Raw genomic sequence first — 19754 nt, forward strand, 5'->3', positions numbered from 1 at the left:
ATTGCCACCAAACCTAACTTTACACCTTGCAGAGGTGTAGTGGGGGGGAGGGAAGAGAAGATTTACAGGCCAGTAACTATACAAGTCAAATTATTTTAAATGACCACAGATGAGTTAATTTCTTACTTTTCAATTTTTAAGCAACATAATGTGATTATTAAATTCAGATAAACTGCTGGTGTAACTATCTTTCTGTCAAACTTCATAATCACAAAAGCCAATTTTACCTTGCTGGTACCCACTCTTAGCTCCTGTCTTCTAGTGCCTCATACTATTTCACCAACTCAGGCAGAAATGAAGCCACGTCGTCAATCCTGTCTCTGAATCCAGACATGGTTAGTAGTGACCTGTTGCTAAATCTCAACGTTCTCAACAGTCTAAATTCACTGTTAGAAAATGGAGTTTTGGGTCAGCAGCTCTTTGCACTTGTTTCTTTGCTCCATTCTTGGTAGCAGAAATGAAGCTTCCTTGTTTAGTTATAGGGTGGTGAAAGCCATGGAGAAGAGAATTGACTTGTCAATTATTTTGAACAGTCATAACTGCTGCTTCATGGAACCATCTTGGGTGGACTTAGAAGTTAGGATGTGGGAACCCTGTTCGCTCCATGCTGGCTTCCTAGGACTGTGATGGCAGACCAGTATAAATACTACTGCTCTTTGTTGCTGGTTTACCAGCCTGAGATGGAAGACGGTCCCAAAATTCTCATTCAACTGCTCGTAGAATCCAGGCAGGTTGTTTCAATGACTGATGATGGGCAGATATAAGGTGATAGAAGAGGTGTAACACGACTCTGGTGAGCTGGAGAGTACATGCCTCACCTAAAAAATGCAGCCAGCCGCTGCTCTCCAGCTTGTTACTGCAATGTATTGAGTCCCGATGGGTGCGATTTGAAGACCAGGGTTATATCATCAAAGATTCATTCTTTTGTGCTGAAATTAGTCTTTCTTCCAGATAGCACTGGAAACTATTAAATACATTTTTTCTTAAATCCCGTTACTTAGGAGGAATGAAATATCAGCTCTTTAATCTCTATGGAAAGAAAAACTGGAACCTTGGTAGTAAGAGTTGAATTCCTGAATGTGGGGCCACCTACAGTTAAAAAACAATGGTGGATTAAAGCTGCCAGTTTTGGGGCTCCTATTTGGAAATGTCAGAATTCCTTGTAAGTAGAAGCCATCATATCGGTCCTATATATTATGTAGATTCTCCAAGTCTTTCCAGGATGTATCCTTCATCCTACACAGTAAATATTAATAGGAAGAAGTTGCTACAACTGTAGTCAGTACACTGGAGAAAAGTCATTCTTAGCAAACTCATAGTCACGGTTTACTCTTTAAAGGAGGAAGACCTCAGAAAAGAGACTTTTTGGCTTTTTGACTTTGTAAAGATGACTCCTAATGTTCATTTTACTACCATGGAAACTAAGACGAAGGGCCAGGGGTTGTAACTGTGGCCTGTGAAGGGAGACTAGTTACCTGACTTTATTGGATATAGATATTTTCATAGAAATGCTCATCACTAATGAGTACATCAAAAACCATACTTTATTTTATGTATAGCAATACAATTTACATATTAAATAACACTATAATAGAATGATTTGATATAGTTTTAAACAGAAGAAAAAAGGGAAAAATTTCAGGTTACAAAACCCCTTCCCCTGGAACAAATTAAAAAAAAAACCAAAACACTTTTTCCAAATGGGTCAATGCAGCAAATGTATTCAGTGACTATGTCTAATTCTTATTGCACAAATGATCAATGGAATTAAAGAAAATCCAACTCTCACAATCACTGCCTCAAAGAAATAACACATGTTGGATTCTTTTGGAATGCAAAGATGGTTCTTGCTACCTCAACACACAGAAAGTTGAATTCACATATCCACCACAAAAACCCAATATGAAAATCAAAACCAAAAAAACCTATGATGGAGTTGAAACTAGAAAAAAATTAGCTTTATATGAAAATATAAAATTCTATGATTATATACCATAGATACAAAGTTCCCAGAAGATGCTTATCCAAGCAACAAAATATTTACAGTCTTAATGATGTTAGCTATTTCAAAATGAAGTGAAAGAAACACGAATTAACATGAAGGCTGAGTGTTTTTTTTTGTTTTGTTTGTTTTTAGTTTTTAGAAACAATGGCTGCTTGCTAGTTTCAAATGTCCTAACAAAAGAGTCACTACCCCAAATGTTGGAGAGTTGCGACATTTTATAAAATCAGCTGTCTCCTTTTCTGGAGATGTTTATTTCTTAAAACTCAAGATATTTTTCTTGAAATTAATTATCCTCTGTAGAAAATGCTTCCCTTTGCAAATATTTAACAAAAATACTAAAAACAGTTTAACAGCTAAGACAAAGTAGAGGCCAAATATCATTATTACAATTCCTTCCTATTTGTAGCATGCCTTCTTTCTAGAGATAAGTAAAGCCAGTATTGTATGTTAAATGGCAACTAAGGGCAAGCGCAAAGGGGTAAGTGAAAATACAGTTGTTTAAAAAGAAAAAAGCAGGCATTTTCCCTTCATATAAAAACTCACTGACACCATTGGAACATAAATTTTAGAACATAGGAGTTGAAATGCATTTTCCAGTATAACTGCTAAATTCTTAAGACAAACTACATTTTGATTATTATTTCTTAAATTACGAGTTTGGGTTTCTTTTTCTTATTTTTTGCTTAGAATTAGTAATATGTATCTTTGGTAAATTGGTACTATATTTTAATTTTTAAATACAGTATATATGCATTTAAGAAAAAATTCATAACAAGGCAGTTGTGCTGTGTCATTAAAAATAATTAAGGTTAGTTGTTGAATTAAATATGTCACTCGGGCTAAAAACTCCCAACAGCCAGGCCTCGAACACCGTAACCTCCTCTGACCTTGCTGGACTCAATTGAAATAGACTCTAAAAGCTCCAATGAATAAAAATTAAGAAAACCAATTCAATTGATCTTATTCTTCTTGAAGTTCAGAAATTAACTTTTTTATATGTAACAAAGATACCGTGGCTTTTGGATACAAGAGAGTTCTCCTGGTGGAAATAAGGTGTTTTTTTCTCTGAGGTCCAGCACAGCCACTTGGTCTGATCATTGCAATTCAGTTTTGTATGATGTGTGCATTCTGTTTACCTAGAGCTGAATTCATACACCCAGTAAGCTTATTTTATAAAATAGTGCATATTAATTTGTAAAAGCTACTTCCTTTCCCGAGTGCAGTGGCGATGACCTTGTTATGTAGTTAAGCAATGTGCTTACGTCTCAAAGAAAACACCATCTCTGAAGCTCTGCCTCGGGAAAGCTGTGAGCATGCTTATGCAGTAACAAACGAAGGGGTGAGCATTCACTGGTGACAGTGAGGATCTGCTGCACATCCTGTCCTCAGTGGTGTGCTTGGATTGCTTTGGCAAGATGGGCAAATGGCAACTGCTCCTAGTTCAGTGGGTCAGGATTTGTAGACTTTGGTTTAAGCCTGTGGGGAGACATGGCTGGCTCACAGAGAACTTTTAAATCATCCTTGTAACACTTCTATTCTGTTTACTAGCTGTATCTTTTATCATGATTCTGATGGCCATATGGGAAGGCCACAGAACTGTGTTGGGGGCATGCAATTCCATGAGTTGAGACGTCTGCAAATAGCACAGAAGGGAATACTTTGCAGGGTGTCTTCTAACCAATGCTTGCTTTTATTTTAAGAAAAAAATTACTGAGGGGCCATGAACCCCAACTTGAACATTACTTCTGAAAGTCAAGTCCACTGTGCCAACTACTGGAATTAGCTCATATCAATACTCTATACAACCAAAGCAACCTACTTAATCAACTAAAATGACCTAGCTCTTGCCATGATCTGAAACCTCTCCCTTCCGGACTCCCTTCTGGAAGGTGTAGTGCTCCAGTATTCAAGCTTTTCTCTTAAGGGTTAGATGGAACTTCCTTATGTCACCTCTGATGGAGGCAGAGGGACTGTGAAGGTGTCTGAGTCACCTGGCACATACAATTGAGCACACTTTGCTCATTTTCACTCCTTTCCTCAAGCCTTAGCCTACAGTTTGTCAGCAGTGGACTAGTCTATGTTGGTGAATCCATGTGATAGAAAGGGGAGATTAACGTAGCCCTAGAAAGTTACGTAGTTCATGAAAACCCCACAGACAGGGCCTGTGCATTGGAACTGCTGGGTTCGGCCTGTAGCCTCTCTGCTTAGTGGCTTTGTGCTGTCCTCACAGAAAGCCAATGCAAGAGAAGTAGCAGCTCAGTGCTGGTTCTCATTACTGATCTAAGGCCTACCAAGATAGTGTGATAATAGCCAGTGCGGACTTTCTGTTGAAGTTTATTGACATAAAAAATAACCCAATGCTGTTTTTTTCTCTTAACAGGTCTAGCTCTGCTGGTGATCCTGATGGCCATGATTTTACTCCTGACAGAAGTTGTTCCTCAGAAGCAAATAAGCAGTAGAAAAAACAGATCGCAGTAGGTAGGTCACTTTTCTAATTCCTTATTAACGTTCCTAACTTTCCCATTACGTACTGGAGGTGACTGTGGCTCCAGAGGCTGGACCTTGGGCTCTGTGTGATGGTCATCAGCCTCTTGTACTGAAGTATGTCTGGTCTTGAGGCTAAACTGCACAGAAACATACAAAGCCATCTCTTTCTCTTAAAAACTATTTGAAAATGTAGATAACACCTTTTATACAAGATTCTAATTTTCTCTCTCCAAATCTGATTTGTTCACGTGTGGGAGTCTAGATGGTCCTAAGGCTTTTGCTAATACAGTATTTTCAGTCTAATCCTAAGAAGAAGAATGTGTGTAATTATGAGATTTATCATGAAACATTTGGCAAGAAGGGAAAGAAAAGAATGTTAACTCTATAGGTAGTTTTTATTGGATTGCTATATGAGTAATAGGGGTTTTAGAGGACTAGTTTCAAAATTACACACCTGCAAAAATGTTCCTATTCCACCTGCCATGAGGTATGGTATTATAAACCAAGAAGCGTTAATGGAGAGTCACTAGAGGGTTTTTGAGTTGTGTAAAACATTGCCATCTATCGTAAAAGAGCCGATTTTAGGGTGGAGCTATTTCAGAGAGTCAAATGGAAATAACACACACTGTCCACATAGCTACTGAGAAAACTCTAATACAGAGATATCCTTTATTTTGACACAATTGGGCATTTTTTAAGCTATGAATATAAGTTGGTAACTAATAAGTGATGTTCACATGAAGCAACTCTTAAACCTTCTAATTTCTTAATGGACGTCTTCACCATCATAAGTGGAACTGTTTCAAGGCCATGAGGCTGACAGACCTTCTTGGTAGCTCCCAATAACCAGCCATTCTTTCAAAGAAAACAGTGCTCATCTACTCCATTCAGATATAGAAGGCATACAGTATGAACACTGTCTAAAGAAATAGTGGAGGACGAGTGAGGGAAATAGAGCATTGCCTGCTAGTAGAGTGCAGCTGCTTTAGCAACAACAGTAACAGAACCAAGATTCACTGTCATACAAAGACCTTCACTGTACCGAAGTAAAGAGTAGCTGGATGTTGTTTCGGAATGTCACATCAGGGTTCACTTTCAGGTTAGGTTATAGGCAGTAACACTGATCAGACAGTGCAAACTAGGTAAATTGCGTTTCACTGGGGGAAATGAACAGAGGTGCGAATGCTCAGTAGGATACCATTAAGACATAAAATGGCAAAAAATAAATATCAAAACTTTTATCAGTGTAAAAAAGTAACTGGGTTATTGTATAACCTAGAGTCTGGCAAAAAAGGCCTCGAAAAAGTTCTCAGTCTTCAGAAGTTTTACAAATTAAGTGCCCTGTCAGGATTCCAGTCACACTAGAGATTCCATGCTCTCGGCAGGATCCGACTCATCTGCAATGAGAACAGCACCATTTTTGTCCACTGTCATGGGACCGTTTCCATTTTCCTTAGTGCTGACCAAGCTGAGCATTGCTTTGTAGACAAACTGGTACTGTTCCTGAAACACAAGAGGAAGACGCTGTGAGACAGAGGAGAGCTTAGTCATTTCATCTAAGGTAGGAATGCTGATTATAAATGGAGCTGTGAGCAGCATACTAGAGAAACAGGCCATCTACAAAACCACGTGAATCCTTTACTACCCAGACCTATGCTGCTTCACATCCTTTTGATTTCTGTTAACTTGGAACTAATTCTCAATGTGGAAAGTAAATTAAGAGAACAGTAGATCTGCAAATTATAACTAGAGAATGCTATACCCAGGAAAACAGTCTCTCTCTACCTCAGTACTGTTGATCTCTAGGCCCGATGATTCTTTGTTTGGAAAGTCTGTCTCATGCACTGCAGGATGTGTAGCAGCATCCCTGGACTCAACAGACGCCAGAGTACTTCTCTCCAACTGCAGTGTGACAACCAGCGAAGTCTCTAGACATTGCCAAGCACTCCCTGGGGGTGGGGTGAGGGGCAAAATCACCCCCAGCTCAGAACTACAGCTCCATAGCGTGAGCCTGAGTTTCAGCTGATGTTGTACAGGCCTCATAAATAAGCAGAGTACTTACAATGTCTGTGAATACTCCAGGCCTCATAAGATTGATCATTTTTGCAACCTGGAAAACATCCACAGCATTCTCATTCTCTAGCTGCTGGGACAGGGTGGTGAGGGCACACAGCATGCCTGCTGAAACTGCTCCATACCTTGGGGAACAAAAAAATGTTATTTCAGATTTACTAAGGGACTGAAATTACCCTCATATATTTTCATAGAAGCTAAGTAGATTGTATTGACACTTATTCTACAGCACAAAAAATGAATGAAATACCGGACAGAGGAAGAAATTTGGAGGTAAAATCTTTAGATGAAGATGACATTTGTTTATGAGTGTGAAATCTCTCAAGCTGGTTTTATGAGATACTTAGCTTGATACTTAAGATGAAACGAGAGGTTCAAAATTAGACTTGGGAGAGAGAGAAGATCTGATGTGAGGACAAGTTAGGTGATATTTTAGAGCAATAATGAGAACCTTAATTAAAGGCTATTGAACAAGTAGAAAGGTGAAAGTCTAAAGAATGTTTTTAAACAATGCCAAAAAGCTAAACTGAACTTACAAAGTAGGAATAAAAATGGAAATATATTGCTCAAATGCAGTCAGAGTGTTCTCAAAACAAGTTTCATATTAAGTAAGTATTTTTGGCACTAAACTTTCTAAATGAGGGCACCTTTTATAAAATTCTTGGAAAAATATGGTTCTCTTTGCTTTACCAAAAGTGGGGGGGGGGGGGGGGGGGGAGAAAAGGCTTAGAAGAGGAAGACTTTTTCATCAGACCAGGATGGCAGCTCCATTTTTACAGAAACCCATGATGGCAGTTTCCACATCGATGAAGAGAAAACAGAGGGATTAAATAAAATTGTTCAAGGTGGCATTTCTGGTACAAGTGAGACTAGAACTCAGATACCCTGTGCCTATTGTCCTGTTAAAAACTATTAAGTATGCAGTTTCTGAATTATTCTTACATGAAATTAAAACATTACAGATGTTTTACATCTTTAAGACAAATAAGACCAATGTCTCCCTAACCACCACCCTGACTTTAGAGGTAAACTAGTCAGAGAGAAAAACTGTTGTAATTTTAGATGCAGCCTTCCAGATGTAGGAATGGCAGTGCATTTCTATCCAGCTCATTATTTCATCCACAGGCATAGTACACTCACTCTACTTTCTACAGATGGATGTTTAGGTTATGTACCTTGTGCGCATTAGAAGAGGTGCCATGTGTAGAAGAGTTGGGTCACAGGTTTGCCTGTTTTAGTTTTAAACATATTGCCATATTTCTCTCCCAGGTGGCTGTTACCTGTTTATACTCCTCCCAGCATGAAAATATTTGTTTTTCCTCATAATTTTATTATTTATTGGTTAACCCTCACCTGAGGGTATTTTCTCCATTGATTTTTTTAAATTGTTCAAAATATTACAGATGTCCCTTTTTCCCCATTGACTCCTTCTACCCCCCACCTCAGTCCCTCACGACACCATTGTCTGTGTCCTTGGTTTATGCATATATGCATATAACTTCTTTGGTCAATCTCTCCCTACCCACCCCCACCTTCCCTCAGAGATTCGTCAGTCTGTTCCATGCTTCAATGTCACTAAATCTGTTTTGTTCATCAGTTTATTATGTTCTTTAGAAGTGAGATCATGTGATATTTGTCTTTTTCTTCCTGGCTTATTTCGTGTAGCATAATATTCTCCAGGTCCCTCCATACTGTCCCAAAGGATAAAAGATCCATTTTTACAGCTGCATAGTATTCCATGGTGTAATGTCCCACAGCTCTTTTATCCACTCATCTACTGATGGGCACTTGGGCTGTTTCCAGATCTTAGCTATTGTAAATTGTACTATGAACATAGGGGTGCATATATTCTTTCTGGTTGGTGTTTCAGGATTCTTAGGATATATTCCTAGAAGTGGGATCACTGGGTCAAATGGCAGTTCCATTTTTAATTTTTTGAGGAACCTCCATAGTGGCTGCATCAGCTTGCATTCCCACCAGCAGTGTACTAGGGTTCCCCTTTCTCCATATCCTCGCCAGCATGTGTCATTTGTTGATGGTAGCCATCCTGACAGGTGTGAAGTGATACCTTATTGTGGTTTTAATTTGCATCTCTTTGATGATTATCGATGATGAGCACTTTTAAAAAAAAAAAAAAAATTCTTTATTGATTTCAGAGAGAGGAAAGGAGAGGGAGAGATAGAAACATCAATGATGAGAGAGTCATTGATCGAGCCCGCAACCCGGGCATGTGCCCTGACCGGGAATTGAACCCCGATCGCCTGGATCCCAGGTCCACGCTCAACCACTGAGCCAGGGCCGGCCGGGCAATGAGCACTTTCTCGTATGTCTCTTGGCCATCTATATGTCCTCTTTGGAGATGTGTCTATTTCGGTCCTTTGCCCATTTTTTAATTGGATTTTTTGTCTCTCTTGTTGGGTTGTATGAGTTCTTCGTACACTTTGCAAATTAGCCCCTTAACAGATGCATCCTTGGCAAATACGTTGTCTTATACTGTGGGGTTCCTTTGTATTTTGAGGCGGATTTCTTTTGCTGTGCAGAAGCTTTTTAGTTTGATGTAGTCCCATTTGTTTATTTTGTCCTTTGTTTCTCTTGCCCTAGGAGATGTATCAGTGAAAATTCCACTATGTGAGATGTCTGTGACTTTACTGCCTATGTTTTCTTTCAGGGTTTTTATGGTTTTGCGACTTACATTTAAGTCTTTTATCCATTTTGAATTTATTCTTGTGTATGGAGTAAGTTGGTGATCTAGTTTCATTTTTTTTTGCATGTACCTGTCCAATTTTCCCAGCACCATTTATTGAAGAGATTGTCTTTATTCCATTGTATGCTCTTGCCTCCTTTATCAAATATTAACTTGACCATAATGGTGTGGGTCTATTTCTGGGGTCACTGTTCTATATGCGTGTTGTACCAATACCAGGCTGTTTTGATTACAATGGCTTTGTAAAGTTTGATATCCAGTAAAGTGATTCCTCCAACTCTGTTCTTCTTTCTCAAGATGGCTGTGGCTCTTTGGCGTCTTTTTTGGTTCCATATAAATTTTTGGAATATTTGTTCCAGCTCTGTGAAATATGCTGTTGGTATTTTAATAGGAATTGCATTGAATCTCTAGATTGCTTTGGGTAGTATTCTTCCAATCCATGAACATGGTATATTCTTCCATTGTTTATATCTTCTATTTCTTTTTTCAGTGTCCTGTAGTTTTCTGAGTACAGGTGTTTTACATCCTTGGTTAAATTTATTCCAAGGTATCTTATTTTTTTTAGTTGCAATGGTAAGTGGTATTGTCTTTTTAGTTTCCTTTTCTCCATTGATTTTTAGAGTGTGGAGGGAGAGAGAGACACATCAATTAGTTGCCTACTGAATGCTGGAATCCAGGGTTTGAACCTGCAACCCACATACGTGCCCTTGACCAGGAATCAAGCCTAAGATCCTTTGATGCACAGGCTGACGCTCTGACCACTGAGCAACAGCAGCCAGGGCTTTCCTTATCATTTTGAAGTTAAATGCTTTTGCCAAGCTGGTGGGTGAAAAATACTGTATCTTACTGTTGTTTTAATTTGCATTTCTTGATTATCAGGGAAGTTGAATATCTTTTTGCTTATTGACCATCTGTATTTCCTCTCCTAAAACTATTAATATACTTTGGACATTTTTCTATTAGATTTGTCTCTTTTAAATGGATTAATAAAAGCTATTTTATGTTACCTATACAGCATATGCTGCAAGTATTTGTTTTCCAATCTCTAGTTTCTCTTCACATTGTTTGTGGTTGTTTTTGTTGTACTGAAGTATAGTTTAGATGTAAACAGGTTTATCAAACGGTCATATTTGGCTTTTTGGAATCTTGTTTGAGAATGCTTTCTCTAGCTCAGTATTTTACATGGTTCTCATTTTATTGTTTTACATTTAATGAATTCATCTGAATTTTATTCTCGTTTTGATGTAAGGTCTGATTTTAGTTATTTTTCGAATGGGTAACCAATTGCTCCAGTATTTTTAAAAAAATCCTCACCCACAGATATGTTTTCATTGACTTTTTAGGGAGAAAGGAAGGGAAAGTGAGAGAGAGAGAAACATCAATTGGTTGACTCCCATAAGTGCCCAGACTGGGGATCAAACCTGCAACTTAGGTATGTGCCCTTTTTGGTGTACAGGGGGCAATGCTCTAAGCAACTGAGTCACCCAGTCAGGGCTGCTCCTGCATTTTTTATTGAATAGTCTCATCTTTTCTCGTTGACTTGAGCTGCCTTTTATCATTTACTAAGTCCTCATGTATGCAGGCCTGTTCCTGAACTCTTTCTGCCTTTCAATTGGTTTGTCCACTTTTTAATTTTCCCACATTTGTTTTATATAGGTTTTTAATGTCTTGATATCTGATCAAGCAAGATTCCATGCTAGTTTTGGCTGTCTCTACATTTATTTCATATTAATTGTTTCTAGTGCTTCAAATATATATTATTATTATTTTTCATTTTTCACTTGTACACTCTTTTCCAAATACCCTTACATCCCATCCCATTTCATATTAATTTTTAAACTGGATTGTCAAGGAAGACAAAACATTTTGTTGCCTTGGTCGGGTGGCATGGACTATATCTATCTGCGGAGATGGACATCTTGAGTGTCTTCATGAACATGTCTTTTCTCCATTTATTCAGGTCTTGCGTGGCTTTCAATTAGAGTTTAGAGTTTTCTTCATAGTCTTGACTAACTGCATTCTGGGTTAACTCCTAGGGACTTTCGAGTTTGTTACTAAGAATGGACTCATGGTATTTCCTGCTTGGTTTCAGCTAATAGAAAGTTGATTTTCACTTGGTGACCTTGGATCCAGCCACACAGCAGAACTCTTTAAATTCTAATAATCTGCGGTTTCTCTAGGAAGTCTGCTATATCTTTACCTGCCGGTCATGCCAGTTTTGTGTCTTTTCAACTTTTATACTTCTTACATCTTTGCTTTACTGTGCTTGCTGGGACTTGATAGCTTTGAATCCTAGCACTACAAGAATGCATCACATTGTATTCTTAATGGTAAAGCTTCTAAGTTTTTAATATTAAACAAAAATGTTATAGGTTTCTGATAAATACCATTGATCAAGTTAAAGAGGATGCTTTATACTTTGCTGAGTTTTTTTGGGGGGAGGGGGAATATGAATAGTGCTATTTTATGCTTTTCAACATCTATTAATTTTTTGGAAATTCCTTTAATAATGTTCTGAATTCACTGAGAGTTTTTTTGGTAATGTTTAACCAGCTTTACATTCCCAGGATCAAGCTTACTTTTTCATGATGTATAGTTCCTTTAATATAACACACTGGGTTTTATTTTATAGTATTTAGACTTCTGTATCTATATTCTAACGAGTAAGATTGTCCTATACTTTTGCACTCTGGTGCTAGCCACCCCCCCTTTTTCTTCTTTAAAAATCAAATTAACATTAAATCTGCTCTCTGTGGGTTTTTGTTCAAATGCAGCAGCCTGTGAGAACTTAGTGGCCTTAACAGTTTTGAGAACTCATATTCAGCTCTTAGTAATCACTAATACGTGGTGTGCTCTTACGATGTTGCTAGGCTCTCTTTTAGATATTTTACATGCATCAACTCAATCTTCAAAATAACTTATGGTCTAGGTACTACTATTACCCATTTTGAGGTTGAAGAAACAAGGCACATTCAGGTGAACTGGACAGTCTCAGAGCTCATGACCAGAGCCTATATTTGAGCTGATAGATGTAAATGGCTCTGGACAGAGACAGCATGTCTACCGTATGTTCAAAGAGTATCGCTTTTTATGCTTATGATTGAGGGTTAAAATTTACTAGTATAAGTAGTTTCAAATACTTATTTTATGTCCTTTAAAATATTTCTATTTTTTAACCTTTTATTATAGAAAATATCAAACAAACACAAAAGTACAATAGTACAGTAACCCTCACGTAGTCATTGATAAATTACAACCACCATCAGCTCAAGGGCAATCTTGTTTCATCTCTACTTCCCCAAGTACTCTGAAGCAAATCCCAAGTATTTTATTCATCAATATTTTGTTATAAAACTCTAAAAGATAAGGATTTGAAAAAATAAACATCATCACACCTAAGAATACTGATAATTCTCAAATGTTTTGATGTAACTACAGATAAATGGTAGATTTTTTCCCACCATTTTTCAAAGTTGTATCTTTCGTTAGACTTACTACCTCCTCCCTGCCCCCATTTCATTACTGTTAGCTTTTATCTTTTAATTCTTTGTACTTTTTTTGAATTTATTTTTTTCCTGGTTTCTTGAGTTGAAACATTAGTTTATTTTTAATCTTTTCTGCAATAGATACAGCTTAGGCTAGAATTGTTTTTCTCAGTGTAGTTTGGCAATGCAGTGCCTTCATCATCATTTAGTTTTAAGTATTTTGTAATTTCTATTCTCAATTCCTCTTTAACCCATGAATTATCTATAAGTAATTCTAGATATAAGGACTTCAGTGTCTCATGATTTGGGCTCTCATTTCATTGTTGGTTTTTAATATTAATGCATTGTAACCAATGGAGGTGGAATTGTATGGTATCAGTTTTTTTGAAATTATTGAAATTCCATTTATGGTCAGTTTATCTAAATCATCTTTATCTGAAGAGACTATACGGTCTCTCAACAGTCTCTCAGGTGCATACTTTTATGTATCACTATTAGATTAGCCTTGTTAATTGTGGTATTCAAATCTCTGAATGTTATTGTCCCAATGTATCCTGGTCGTTCAGTTTAAGAATTTATTTTAAATGTCTTTATTGATTTCAGAGAGAGGAAGGGAGAGAGAGAGAGAAACATCAATGATGACAGAGTCATTGATCGGCTGCCTCCTGCACATGCCGCACGGGATCGAGCCCGCAACCCGGGCATGTGCCCTGACCGGAAATTGAACCGTGATCTCCTGGATCCTAGGTCGATGCTCAACTGCTGAGCCACGCCGGCTGGGCAGAACTTCTCTTTATTCAGTTCTCGGAAAACCTCAGCCATTATTTCTTCCTCTTGAATCTCTCCCTGGCATCATCTCTTAGACATTTGTTAAAACATCTGTATCCAGCTTCTATATCCCAGTTTTATTTCAGCTTTGTCCATCCCACTACCGGCACATGTCTTCTTTTTCTATTTCTTAGGCTCTAATTTGTTTCTGATACACAACACATGTTTTTAATTCATTTCACAGTCTTCCTTCAGATCTCTGAGCATATTTTGAAATCCCGTTATGTTTGCTCTTTCCTCAGATGCTAAGTTGTGCTGAGTTTACCGCCTCATTTTAGCACGGTGCTGATGTTTTCCAGGAGGGGGAGAACTTAACCTTTGCTAGTCTGTTTTAGAGAAGTTGTTAGACTCAGGATCTTTCCCCCTCTTCCTTAGCTCTTTATTAAAGCTGTGCACAGCCATTCAGGTAGAAAAGTCAGATGTTATGTATTTATCATGTAGTGTGCAGGCCATGTGGAATGAGTCTGGCCTCCCTTGTTTTTAGCTACTCTTAAATCAGAACCTAAATAAAGGAAGTATCTGCACATGAAGACAAACTAAGTCAACTCAAATGCACAGACCTTCTGAAGTATCTTCTATAAACCAAGCATGAATATGAAAGAATAAAGACAGAGAAAGGCTGTTCTTTTTTAGCAGTTTGGGAATTAAGTAGGAGTCAAGAATGTGTTTGCAAGTTTCACCGATCTGTCTTAAAATTACAGAGCCTTGGTAAGAAGTGACACAGGTCATTCATAAGCTAGATAAATAAGAATAGTGTATAAAGTCCTCTCTTGGATAGTTCGTTTGCACTTCCTCGAAAGCAATGCTCGTTTAACTAGTGCTGTTAAGAAAAAAAATGAAACATACCTTCACCTTTCCCTGCCTATGCCACAAATAAATCCTAGAAGATATGAAAGCCCTTTAAGATACCAATGGAGTGTTTTTAAGTGTTCTGCCTACACACATTTTAAAACACACTGGGATTCCTCCTACAGTCAGTGTGTATAATATTTACATGCCCATTGAATCATTTAACTATTTCACATAACTACTCACAACAACTATAGCTTTGCCTTTAAGTCGTCTTTTTTGAAATGACAACCAAGAACGCCATCCAGAGTTAGAACCCTGTCACTGTGAAGAAAGCGAAGCTCCCTCAGACATTATTAGGGTGAGAAGGAAAACAGAGTTAATGCTTGGAAACATATCAGTCCTGGGGAAAATGGCAATACAAATGCCTTCCATGAGACTCTAAGGAATTAAAACTTTGCAGTGAATTAAGGAAAATCCTGCAGTCTGACCAAAGGGCAGACATGCACGGAGCGCTCACTATGAAAACCAGCGGAATTAAGACGGGTCTGGGTTTGGCTGTGGCAAGGCCCCCAAGCTTTGCTGGATCCCCTACACAGAAGGGTCCTGCACTTAAGTTTAGTATTCTGCTGTTGCCATCAGGATATTCTTAATAATTTTGGGGCACATGTTCCTACATTTTCATTTTACACTGGACCCCACAAATCATGTGGCTGGTCCTGGCTCTGACACTAACTAGATGTGCACACAGGACCTATTTTCCCATATGTGAGGCAGGGATCCTAAAGGTACCCTCCTAGAGGGGCACATTCGAGGATTCAATGAATTAGTGTCTTTGCAGCAGTTGATGTAGAACATACTCCATATATTTCTGCATCTCCTAGACTATCTTAGAACCAAATTAAAAATAGGAAGTTATTGAAAACCTCCAGAGAGCTTTTGCTTATTTGGGCTCTATCAATATCAGAAATCAGAACTGAGAAAACTGTTAAAATTCAAAACCATGCAAGCACACATATTCCCCTAACCATCAGAGTGAGGGTGTCATCCCAAACGACACAGCTGTGGAACACTGAGCGCTCACGGCAGGTCTGAGCAAGGCAAACAGTGCCTGCATTACCATGAAAATAGTTTTGAGCTCTTCCATGTCCTGGAGGGGCCTTGAAAACTCCTTCCCCTACCCCCCAACCAGGTGTCCTTAGATCACACTTTGAGAACCGTTCGGTGAAATCAGGCGATTATGATACCAACAGGTGACAGATATGTCTCCAGTGTGAAGAACATTAGTATTTGCACAGGAAACTGTTCTTTGTTTTGTTTGTGAAGGCCTGTTCTGTTGTCTCACAAGACTGTGCCTATCTTCCAACTTCTGTAGACACATAGGCTCCATTTTTAAAACTTGATAGTAATGATACAGATCAGCCTCTGAACAGAACTGTCCTCAACAGATGAATATAGGATGCTGTGAAGAGAGCAGTTTGCTTTTAAGCTGTGCCTGTCCTTAAATAGAATCAGTTTACTTTTTGTTGAGGAATTGTTCCTTAGATCATTTATTTAGAAACTTCATCCACCTGGTACACAGCTGAGAACCCTGAAGTGGGTGTTTAAAAGATCTCTATGAAGACCAAAGAGATCTCACGAAGACTGTGCACTAAAAGTTAAACTCGGACTTACAGTGGAAGCACTCAGGTCTTCTCTCCAAGTCTGCTCACTTCTAATTTTGAGCTTAAAAAACTTTGTAAATTGGTTTTATAGTTCACAGAAGAATTTACGCAGGCAACATGACAAACACCACAAAAACAAGGTACAAGGCTTAGAAAGGAGGAGTATGTAGCCTTAAAATTTGTAGTTCACAGTCTGAAGCACAGTATCCACTCATGCCAATACTGCCCAGCACCCACTAGGCACCAGCACTGGGCTTCACCCTACAGAGACTGGGATGAGTAAGTTACCACTGCTGGTCTCCAGGCATGTGGACAAGTGGTTACAGTGTACGATGAATAGGAATGGCACTGGTGAGGATGTGATGTTTATTAATGACTTTATCACCTCTGAAATGAGTTAGACAGTTTCAGAGAGAGCCTTTTGAACCGCGTGTTGAGTGACAGGGCACTCTGAGGAAAGGGTATTTGCAGGGAAAGTGGTCTGTGGGATTGGGATGACAACTGGAAAAGTAAATGGCCCAGTAATTTAAAGATATGATTCACTTTAGTGGGGAAGAACCCTCTAAAAACAGCCCTAAATTTATGCTATAACTGCCTACCCTAAAGTTTCATAGCCAATAGCAACTACCCAGTAATTCTGAGGCTCTCTGTGTGCTATTTATACACTGATGGTGGTTTTCACATTTCCAGGGACCTCATTTGGGGTGCCATTTAACCGTTCAACTGCAGTTTCTACCATAATGCTCTTCTAATCTTAATTCTTAATCTGTCAGGCCAATATCTGTAGTAGTCACTGTTTCCTAGGGGAGCCCACAGAACGGTGAGAGCAGCCAGAACCAGGGCCCACTTCAAACAGAAGAGACTATGTGTCTGAGGTTAAGGTGCTGAGCTAGGCCGAAAACCTCTGTGCTCTCTGATATTACTAGTTCAAGGAGAGAAAAAAAAAAGACAGCAATAAGCTTTACTTTCAAATTTATTAAATACCTATGCTATTAGAGTAATTGGTAATTTAATGAACATGATGGATGCTGAGAATTTGCTACCTTGGAATTAAGAGAGAGGTGAGGATGTGTAACGGGCCATACCGGCTACAGGTTTCAGGGGTTCTGAGCAACTGATGCACAGGCTGATTCCAGATGTCTTTACACCAGAAGGTCTGTCTCTGACCCTTCCCTCTTATTAAAGTGGAAGGGGCTGGGCTTGAACATGGTTGGTACCTTAGAATCTGAGCCAGGAGCAGTGTGTTCTCTGAGATTTGCATTCTTTACCTTTAAATCCCAAAGACAGTACTCCAAACTTCAAAACACTGAGCTCTAGTAGTTTAACTTTTTTACTGCTGATCAACTAAACCATATTTAAAAGGTTTCTTTCCTAATAAGTGTTTGCTGAAGTTCAGTGTAGAAGGTGTAACTGTTTAATCCAGGGGGGGATTATTATGAAACAGAAAAGCCCGGAAAGTGTGCGGCGGATCCACTTTGCCAGGCTGAGCTAGGGGACTTTCACCTTTCTAGAGCATGCACTCTCAGCAAACCTGAGGCCCTGCAGAGCTTGACAAATGAAAATGAAGATGGAACCACACCACCTTGCACAGGTGCACATTCGAAAGGACAGATAGTCACAAGGTGAGAGAGTGAAGAGGTTCTAAAATCTGCCTTCCCTTTCCCCTGCCAGAGCAACACAGCAGGAAAACATGCAAATCAGAAACCTCAGAGGCAGGTACATACTCGTCGTGGACGATGGTGGGGCCGTCCCTGGTTAAGGCCTCTTCCTTGATGACGTTGATAAGCTCAAAGGTGCTGCTTATGGGAGCATCGGGGTTGGGCCATTTGGGACACTGGAAGTGCCGAACTTCTAGGACATAGTCATCCTACGGCCAAGACAACAAGAGTTCATTTCACTTTATCATCGATGGCTGGGGCTTGCTCCTGAGAAAGCCAGGGCAGCCAGCGTGCAGCTGGCAAGAAAGAAAGTACAGGGAAGCTGCCTGCCCTTAAAAATGAGCAGCTCAGGACAGAATAGTGGAATCCTATTTTTTTCAGGCAAACATTTCAAGTGACAATTCTTATCTTTAAAATGAAAGAAAAAGGGGTTAGAAGATCAATTACCAATATAAGCCAGCTCCCCTCTTACCTGCCCCATAAGAAGGCAGTCACTACACATCAAAATGCTGTGTAACCCAAACGTCTTAATATTACCATGTCTGCAACACTGCAAGCTATACAGTTCTGATGACAAAGAAAACACTGAGCTCTGGTATATTGTTTTTTATAATTATGTCAACAGACTTATTTGTATGTGTGCTCAATCAGAGGAACTGGTTACATTTCATCTATCCAGCTGGGAAAACAAATATTGGAAGGCAGAAAAAAGGTGAAGTGTACATACTTAAACTTAAGTCATACTTGAGTGCCTGGGCTGGCCTGAAGGTGAATTACTTCAATATCACTTACTTAGGGCGATCTGGGGCCCAGATACAGCTGTTACTCAGGAACTGAGGGTTAGGTTACCTGTGTAGCTTCCAGAATAAAGTCATGGATGATAATTTGTTCTTCATTAGAGAGGCACAGTCTGTCTTTGCTGATAAGGGTGACGGTAAAGGCCTCACAGTTCATGGATTCTTCTCGACTTGGCCAGTACACAAACTCATCTTCTGCCTACGGGAACAAAAAAGCCCTCCGCAGTGCTGTCAACCATTTATTTATGAATTTCTTGCAAAATGATTTCTTATGTTTGCCATACCTCTCAAGTCGTCTTTTAAACTGGGCTCATAGAATTATATCCTCACCTAATCATGCAAAGTTGATTGGTTATTTATTGCATTCTATTGTAAAACATACGTGATAATAACCATTTCTCGCACTTCTTACCTATGTCACTGTAACAGCCAAAATGCATCTATGGGGGATGCATTACCCACAGTTGAGAAGTGCTTTATAATGTAATTGTCATGGAAAAGACGACCAGATTTAGGTCAATTAATTCTAAGCTACTCACAATTGCTTAAGCAACTAAGACATGCTAATTGTTACTTCCTATGGATTATGTTAATAACAGTTCTACAGTTGATTGGCATTTTGCAAAAGGACTTTCATAACATCTGTTATTTAATTTTTACAATATATTACTGAGGTAAGGGATTTTTATCATCTGTCCATGCAGATGCGAGTACTGAGACTCAGAGACGTCTGTAAGTTGTCTAAAATCACACTGATAGATGGTAAGGGAAAGAGGTTGCGCATAAATAAGCATGTTGGCTGTAAGTATATTGTTCTTTAAAAGAAAGTATGTCGATGTTAGGTGTCAAGAGGGGATAACACAAAGTCTTTTAGCCTTGAATCAGGAAGCTTTAAAATGTTCATCTATTTTAAAATTAAAAGTAAATATTCAGGCTTGGTACTTGAATCCTATCCCTGAAAACTTTGGAGGCCTAAAAAGAGTTAATTGTTGCATAGGTTGGAGACTTTGTGAGAAATAAAATTATTTTGACAATAAGCCCTCCCTTTTCTATCAGTTCAAATGGCAAAGTAAAGTTTGCCTGTAATTTATAAGTTTCTATGGGCATTTTCCTGAAAATCTAAGCTACTACCAGCGAAGTCAGAAATAATTCTGAACAGTGTTCAAAACAAAGAGGGTTTTGTTTAATCTTACAATGTTGCATTAGGAATGAGCCAAGAGTCCAATAAGACTTATCACCCTTTCAAGTTTCGATACAGCTATTG

At 38.8% G+C, this 19754-nt stretch overlaps 1 protein-coding gene across 4 annotated transcripts in view; it reads right to left on the minus strand.

The window, feature by feature from the left end:
• Nucleotides 1-1526: 1526 nt before the first annotated feature.
• PTPRG (protein tyrosine phosphatase receptor type G) overlaps nt 1527-19754 on the minus strand; it is a 640558-nt gene continuing 622330 nt past the window's right edge. For 2 of the 4 annotated variants that reach the window (XM_081160462.1, XM_081160461.1), the window contains exons 26-29: nt 18543-18689; nt 17760-17902; nt 6555-6690; nt 1527-5995 (exon numbers count right to left, since the gene is read on the minus strand). In XM_081160462.1, coding sequence (XP_081016588.1) covers nt 5849-5995; nt 6555-6690; nt 17760-17902; nt 18543-18689 — 573 coding nt within the window. In that variant the 3' untranslated portion in view covers nt 1527-5848. The remainder of the gene's footprint in view (nt 5996-6554; nt 6691-17759; nt 17903-18542; nt 18690-19754) is intronic. The other 2 variants (XM_081160464.1, XM_081160463.1) reach the window with 1 other exon arrangement.

This window comes from Miniopterus schreibersii (genome assembly GCF_964146895.1).
Source record: "Miniopterus schreibersii genome assembly, chromosome: 15".
Lineage (NCBI taxonomy): Eukaryota > Metazoa > Chordata > Mammalia > Chiroptera > Miniopteridae > Miniopterus > Miniopterus schreibersii.